Source organism: Crocodylus porosus, unplaced genomic scaffold, assembly GCF_001723895.1.
Source record: "Crocodylus porosus isolate Cpor-Errol unplaced genomic scaffold, CroPor_comp1, whole genome shotgun sequence".
Lineage (NCBI taxonomy): Eukaryota > Metazoa > Chordata > Crocodylia > Crocodylidae > Crocodylus > Crocodylus porosus.
Genome location: NW_017728918.1, coordinates 35390694 through 35399145, shown reverse-complemented (window position 1 = coordinate 35399145; position 8452 = coordinate 35390694). Strand labels below are relative to the sequence as shown.

The window sequence follows — 8452 nt, the reverse complement described above, 5'->3', positions numbered from 1 at the left end:
CAGTAGGTCTCAACAGTGGGCTTAAAATATTCAGTAAACCATGTTGTAAACAGATGTGCTGTCATCCAGGCTTTGTTTCATTTATAGAGCACAAGCAGAGTAGATTTAGCATAATTCTTAAGGGCCCTAGGATTTTCGGAATGGTAAATGAGCACAAACCTTCAATTTGTGAAAAAATGCAATATCTGGGAAGCGCAATAAAGCAAAGCGCAATAAAACGAGGTATGCCTGTACTTCCATCAAAGCAGCTCAATAAAATGTCTTCCAGGTGTTTATCAAGTGACTTCTACTAATTTGCTGGTCTTCACCTTCTTTAAAACTGTAACAGTAAACTTATCATTTACACACCTGGTATTTGTTGTGATTGGTATTACCGATGGAAGAATATTAGATGTACATGTCATAGCAGTATCTTTCTCTTCAACAGTTGGGTATCTACTCTAGTATTTTGTTGCAAATGTCAGCATGAAAATGAATCGGAATAAGTGCTTAAAGACTACATTTGTTTTGGGGATCTTTTCCACTGTCTGCAGCTTAAGTTGTTGGATATCTTTTTCTGAAGTTCCTTCTAAATCTATGCTGAGTATGTTCAGCATATATCCTACCATTCTCTTTAGTCCAGGATGGACTGATGTGACACTTTTTTCTCTCTTTTTTTTTTTTAACTGATTGTGGTGCAGGGCGCTAAAGCAATCCTTCTACTTAAGAGCAGAAGCAGCTAGCTAGAGAGCTCTGCCAGCAAGGTAGAGCTTCACAGCTGCAGGGTACCCAGGCAGCAGGCTAATGAGCTAATGGGAGAATTACCAGGCACCTGCACATGGTCAGTTGACCAGGAGGAGGCAGGACCCTGAGCACATACAAGTCCCAGGGCTGGGTCTGGCAGGAATTAATTTTCTGGCAGCTGCCAAGGGAAGAAGTTCTTGGAGGAAAGAACTGCTTACAGATGTTTGATGGCCTAGTCTGCTGCCTGGAAGATGAATAAAGCTCATAAGATACCTGGGGCTAGGAAGCACCCAAGAATAAGAGGGAGGTTTACCTTCTTACAGGGGCGGTGTGGCTTCCGTTACTGTTGTAGCCCAGGGGCTTGTTTTTTCTACTGTCTTTTAAACCAGTGGATCAGGGGGACCCCACACCATGACAAACTGTTAATGGAGCTTTATGTATTAAACAAATCATTACCATCACCCAGGCCCTTAAATGATTTTTTGAAATTGTTGTTGCTTTGTTATGTAATAGAAGTAAGTCTTGAATATTCCTGTTGTTTTAGATGTTGCTTTTTTCCTTGCTTTTCACTTATTGAAGCATTTAGGGGTAACTTACATACTTGAGCTTCTTTGTTTTCAGTCTCCTTTCGCTCTGGAACTAATGTTGGTTATGTACTGTTTTAGTTTTTTTCTATTACTCCAGCTATTTTTTTTTCTTTACCCGTACATAGGCTTGGCAGGATTCCGTTTTTATGGATAATCATTCATAAACATTGATTTCACCGGTCACTCACAGACCAACGGAAAAATGTTTTCATTAGTAATCATGAAAATGTATAGAAAGAAGATGTAAAAAAAAAAATAAATAAAATCTGGGACAGGGATAACAGAAGCCGTGGCTGGGTGCTGCCCACTCACACATGCACGCAGCAGCAATTGTTATGGTAGGAGCTAGGGGCTGTGGTGTGTGTGGGGGGGTGGGGATTGAAGGGACAAGTGTCTGTTTTCCACCCCCCGCCAGCTCCAGGGGCATATGTCGTTCATGGCTGAGAGTCCAGTGCTGCTAGCTGCTTGCTCTGCCCAGGTCCCAGCTAGGGATCAGGTGCCAAACTCCTGGCAATCCCAGCCCAGCCCCTGCATGACTGGGGCTTACCAGGAGTTTGGTTCTTGCCCTAATCATGCAGGAGCTCTGGGACCATAGAGAAAGGCAGCAGCCTCTCAGTGTGGGCCTGGAAGCAGTTCCCCAACACCTGTGGCCCTTTAGGAGAAGATCCCTATCTGGCACAGGCACCCAGTCACACTGCCTGTCCCTGTGTTCCCAGAGTTCCTGCCTGGCCCAGCCCCTATGTGCTCAGGGAAGGCCTCTCTGGGGTCCAGCCCCTCTGCTGCCTAGGGGGGTGGGAGTCTGGCCATCAAGGGGCCAGGCCACATCTCTGCTGGTGTCTCCCAGGTGGGGTTTGCTCCTTAAGGTGCTGTGAGCAGTAGGGAACTATTTTCTGTCCCCATGTTCCCAGAGCTCCAGAGTGCCACTCCACTTGTCTTCTGGTCCCTGCCAGCCCAGTTCTTTTTCTGATGAATGAACTGAATGATTTAAAGCATATTTGTTTTATTGATTTATGGATATTTACTTCCGTATATTTTAGTGTGTGACGTTTGTAAAGCTTTTAACAGCATCCTGTCATTACTAAATTGTCTGCCCCCCACAACCTAATTTCATACGGTCCCAAAATTTTGGTTGATAAAAATCGAAAGAGATGCTTAAAAATAAGTATTGATTTATTCCCTCCCATCAAATTTATAAAATAAATAAATAAAATTGAATTCTGCCAAGCCAACCCATGTAATACTTATTTAATTTAACTTTCTATATAGAACAGCCATAGGACTTTTCCTGAACTAATTCTAGATTGAACTAAATAGCAAAGAGTAACTGAGCTTACAAAGGTTTCAATTCTATCCAGTTCATAGTATAAACTAAATCTTAGCTAAATCCTATTGCAGTTGTGAAGTTTGTTGGACAACTTCTTACTTGAGTTGTCTTATAAAAGAACTAGATGAGGTCAAATTGCTATTGTTAAAGAAGGTAGCAACAAACTATAAAAGGTCATACTCCCCACAAATAAATCCAACTACATGGCGGAAGTGTACTGAAAAAAGGAGTGAAACAGCGTAGGCAGATATTATATTATCCTATCCTCTGCTTTATTTCATTTCTAATTTGCATGGGTTTTAATGTAATTCTCCTCTCTCGATTATTGAATCATAGAAATTAGGGTTGGAAGGGACCTGAAGAGGTCATCTAATCCAACCCCTTGCTCAAAGCAGGACCAGCTCTAACTAGTTCGTTCCACCCATGGCTTTGTCTAGCTGGTCTTGAAAACCTCCAAGAACGGATATTCTGCCACCTGTCTAGGTAACCCGTTCCAGTGCTTCACCACCCTCCTAGTAAGAAAGTTGTCCTAAAATCCAACTTAAACCTCCCTTGCTGCAACTTAAGATCACTGCTCCTTGTTTTCTCATCTGTCACCACTGAAAACAGCCTAGCTCCATCCTCTTTGGAACCACCCTTCAGGTAGTTAAAGGCTGCTGTCAACTCCCCTCTGTCTTCTCTTATCTAGACTAAATACTCTCCAGCATATCTGCTACTCCACTCAGCTTGATGTTATCTGGAAACTTGCTTAGGATGCAATCCGTCCCATCATCCAGATTGTTAATGAAGATATTGAACAACACGGGCAATATTGGCACTTCTCAGTCTCTTGAAGGTTCAAATCAAGTGTAGTATCTTGGCCCTTTTTTAGGAAACGTTGTGATTCGTTTCTGTAACACATGGTTGGCCAACTAGTGGTATGCATGCCCCGAGTGGCATGGACAGCCATGGTGTTTGGGAAGTGGGAGACTGGGTAGGGGAAGGGGATCAGAGTGGCACTTGGAAAGAGAGAATGGCTCAAATTGCTGCACACCTGCCTAAAAGCTTGGCCACCACTAAATTAGCAGATTGTAGCTGAAATCTGCTAATTGTGGATTGAAGCCACCTAAAAATTCCTGAATTTTTTTTTCCATTTAAAACTATGATGTCAAAAGACATGAAAACATCACAGTTAACTCTCATTTGAGATGCATGGGCACACCTTCAAACTTCTGCCCTCTTCAGTATGGTCACAAAGGGAGTTGGGCTGGGGGGGGTGGGAATAGTCGTGTGATTACATAGTTACTTTGTACATGAGTGGGACAGAATATAGAAAACTTTGGATACAGTTCAAAAGCCTTTGTTAAGGCACCTCTTTGGGCTGTACCTTTACTTCCATTGTGGTGAAATGTAAGTAAAGAGATTTCTCCAGAGGTCATGATGTGGCTCCACTGCTGTGGATTCACTGAGGGGATGTAACAACAATTCTGACCAGAACCAGACCTTTAAACTAATAACTTGCTTTTAAAAAAAACATGATGCCAAGCTTAATTCAGGTTCTTCTTTCTATAGGGAACATTTGCCGATCACCCATAGCTGAAGCTGTTTTTAGAAAACTTGTAACAGATGAAAATGTTGAAAATAAGGTAAACTTTTCTATTGTTGCCAAATATACTGTCTCTTAGTCAGTCAGTCTTATGTCAGCTATGGGAAGAAAAATATTTATATTTAAATTTGTTTTTCTGTAGTGGAGGATAGACAGTGCAGCAACATCTACCTATGAAATAGGAAACCCTCCTGACTATCGAGGACAGGCTTGTATGAAGAAGCATGGCATTAACATGAATCATATTGCCAGGCAGGTACTGTACTCTTACTTTCTTTTAAATGTGTTGTATGCGTGTGTTTTGTTGCAGTGGATGACAGACAGTGCTGCTGTTTCTGACTGGAACGTGGGGTGCTGCCCAGATGCAAGGGCTTTAAGCTGTCTGAGAAATCATGGCATTGAGACAGCCCATAAAGCACGGCAGGTAGAAAAGAGTACATTTTATTACTTGACAGAATAAATTCTTTGTTCAGCAATAATTGTAGTAACTACAACAGACATTTGCCTGGTGTACAGTTAGTGTAAAATTGTGTAGTAAATATTTAATGTGATTGTGTAAAAAGAATAGCCATTGCCTAACTCTTCTAGCTGAAGTAAATGAGTTTCACTGTCATCATTAGTGGTTCTTGAATTAGACCATTAGTTCAACACATGCTTTTGAATATCTTTCAGATGTTTAGTATTTAGAGTATTAATACATATCTTATCGATCTGTTGGAGAAGTTGGCTAATTCTTCTAGAACTGATCCCCTTGGGTCAAAATTATTTCTGTGTATATTTATACTACTCAAGTATGTCACTTAGAAGTCCAGTGATTAGAGACCCTGCATATGGAGTGGGGATGGTACCTCCCAAACCATAAGTACATAGCTTACTTGGTGCACCTTGGAGCATGTCAGGCAGCAGTCTTGGAGCTTGTTGCCATATGCTCATTTCTTCTAAGCTAGCTATGTCAATTCTAGTTTAGAAGGTAATGGATATATTTTATCCCACTGAATTGGTGTAAACATGCCGTAAGAGTTTGGAGAACTCCAGATCCTCACTAAATAGCTCAGATTCTAGAGTGAAACTGCTGTTGGTTATATATCCCAATAAAGAAGTTCAAGTAAAAATTCCTCAATTCTGTGTTTGGAACAATGATTTACTGAAAATTTGGGCAGTCCCTTTCAACCAAGTGGAAACCTTGTGTGAGTTTTGGAAAAACTCACTTCACTTTTCTTTTGACAAAATCAGCTAAGCTTCAAGCTGTTTGTTTCAATGACAATCTCTCTGGAATATAGCATGACTGCATCTAATTTAAATGATTCAGATAGATAAATGCACATAATGCTCTTTGATTAATTATTCTCTGTATAATGTATTCCTTTAGGCTCTGACCTTCCTTAGTTTGAGTTCATGCCACTACTCTTGCATTTTACACAAACTTAAATATTGTTTTTCTTTTTCCCTTCAGAATCTTACATGACCTTATTGAGATCATTCTTTTCTTTTTTCTTTGGCAGAACCTACGCACTTAATTCTTCTAACCTTTCTGGCCAAATTCCCTCAATCACACTTGTTGCCCTCACTGACCTTTTCTGTCTCTAATCTCCTTTACATAATAATGCAAACAATTGAGCACAGTGCTATATTCCAAACTGACTGTTTTGATATTAAAACTGTCTAGCTTGTGATCTGTTTCTATTAATACCAGTGATTTTCTTACTGTGTGCAAATGCAGTGTTTTTATTTTAACATTATCCTAGGTCAGTGGCTCACACAATCATTGGCTTCTGTCACATTTGTTTAATCATTGGTGTGAAGTAGGAAGCCTAGGAAATCTACTCTAGAGCTCTTGTTAAGCATATTAAAAAGGGGAATGGAAAGTCACAAACTTCTACCCCTTTATGTTGTGTGGCTGCTTCTTATCTTGGGCAAATTTTATCTTCAGAAATTCAGCCATAATCACATTTGTCAAAGAATCTAGACAAACAAAATTGTGAAGTGGACAGCAAAGGCTACAACAAAGAGTTCAAGGCAACATAGAAATCTGATGAAACAGTTTTTCATGTTGCTAAAGAAAATCATGTGCATATGCATTGATATGAAGTATTTGTTGGAAATGCCCCTGCCATGTAGTAGGTGGCAGTTTCACTGACAAAGTATTAGGGGCTGATGGTTTGTGCCTGATCAGTAAAAATAAGATCAGTTATGGTAGTGTTTGGGGAGCAGCCAAACTGATGGAAGGAGTTTGATAGGAACGTTGTTGAGTTGGTGTGTACATTCAAATTCAAGGAAGGTATAACTGAACAACATTATGTTAAGGATAATTTTTGTTTCCTTATCTCCTTAATGGTGGCCTACTTTGTGTAACTAACCCTTGCCACCATTGCAGAAAACCTGTGGTGCTTAGGTGAGTACCTTCCAGTTCATTGCACAAGACATCTTCACAATTACACAAAATCTTTATCTGTCTGCATGTTCATAAGTTATTCACAAAACCTGTGAATTACTATATGTAGCGAGTAAGCTAGCTGCCTTTTCGTGCTTGTGTAGGGAAAGCAAAACTATAAATGAAGATAATTCCTATGTAAGACGTGGAGAGAATTTTTTTTTTCAGATTATAAACTGTTACATATGTTTCAGTTCCTTTAATTCTTACCACACTCATAAGTGGGCAGATGTTCATCAGTTTCATCTTATTACATACTGAGGCTGAAAAAAAATATTTGTGCATAACTCACTTGTTTCCATGTGCTGTTATCATGGACATGAGATTAGGAGAGTGATTATCTTTAGGGGTGCACTGGTAAGGATTTTTTGGGTCAATACCAATGGCCAATTTTATTAATAAGCCATCCTGACCGATACCAAGCCAATTGCCAATATGCAGCCTGGCAGTTTGGAGAGCAGTGTCCTATTGGTAGGTGTATTATGGGGAAGTGAGGAGGAAAAGAGGGTGGGGTGCAAATCAAGGCCTCTGCGGTGAGGAAGGGACTGGAGTAGGGGGAGTTGCTGCCCAGCCAGGGTGGGGTGTCAGACAAGGCTGCAGGTAACTTGTCTGGGGAGTGGCTCACACCCCTGCGTGCACTCCGAGGGAAAGCATGGTGGGGCATATGTCCCCTGGATCTGTGTGCAGGGTGAGGGCTGGCTGCCCTTTGTGTGCTTAGGGCTGGCGCTGGGCTCTTCCTGACATAGTGGGGGGTCTAGGCTGAGGCTGTGCTTGGAGCAGGTGGCAGTGGCAGTACTGGTAGAGTGGCTATGGGGGACCTCTCCCAGCATCGCCTGGCTAGAGTAGAGCAGCCCTGGTCCAGCCCCCCCTCCCCTCCCCCAACATGGGGAAAAGCCCAGTTCTGCCCCAGCCCATAGCAGGCAATCTACCCTCGCCCCACACACCGATCCGAGAGGGCACATGCTCCTCATGCCTCCCTTGGGTGCATGCAGCAGTGGGAGCTGCTGGCCCTCCCAAATGAACTGCTTGCAGCTTTGTCCAGCACCCTGCCCCTGCCCCACTCCCTCCCTCACTGCAGGGGGCCTTGATCTGTGCCCATGCCTGTTTCCTCCCACTGCCCCTTCCTCTCCTAACAGACTTACCAGCCGGACTTTAGTTTCCAAGCTGCCATACTGGCTGTGTGTGTGTTGTGGCTGCACTCATGCATACAGCATTTATTGGTGACATTATCAGCCTCTTCAGCCAAAGAAAAGCTGATTGCCAATAATGTAAATTTTACTTTTATTGGTGCTGATGCATCTGTCCATATCATGTTGGTGCACTTCTCATTAATTTAAATTCATTCACTTGGAGAACTACCACCCACGACTGTTTTCAGGTTCTTTTTATAGGACATATGTTTTGAAAATCTCTGGTTCATTAAACACTTATGCACACGCATGACTGTAGTCATGATTTGGACCATAATGCATTCTGTCTGTAGACGTCCTTGACACATTAATTTGCCAAATAAGCCTAGACAAGTTCTTTTATCTAACCATATACATCCAAAATTGGTAGGTTTGCTTACCATATTTTCCCTAAAGCTTGTAGGGATTTGGTGAGGAAGGCAAAATCTTAGATTAGCTTCTGGGATTAAGGATAACAAAAAGTCCTTCTTCAAGTATACAGGTAGCAAGAAGAAGTCTTGGGGTAACATTGGACCCCTACAAGGCAGGGCAGGGCAGTTGGTGACAGACGCGCGAGAGAAGGCAGAACTCTTGTCTCAGGTTAGACAAATGGGCAGAAAACAACAGAATGCA

General features: G+C 41.9%; 1 protein-coding gene across 2 annotated transcripts in view; it reads left to right on the top strand.

Annotated features, from left to right (window-relative positions):
• Window positions 1-8452, top strand: part of ACP1 (acid phosphatase 1, soluble) — a 28168-nt gene that overhangs the window by 8212 nt on the left and 11504 nt on the right. Inside the window, exons 2-3 of one of the 2 annotated variants that reach the window (XM_019537464.1) lie at window positions 4186-4259; window positions 4530-4643. In XM_019537464.1, coding sequence (XP_019393009.1) covers window positions 4186-4259; window positions 4530-4643 — 188 coding nt within the window. Of the gene's footprint in view, window positions 1-4185; window positions 4260-4361; window positions 4476-4529; window positions 4644-8452 lie in introns of both variants that reach the window. The other variant, XM_019537465.1, reaches the window with a different exon arrangement.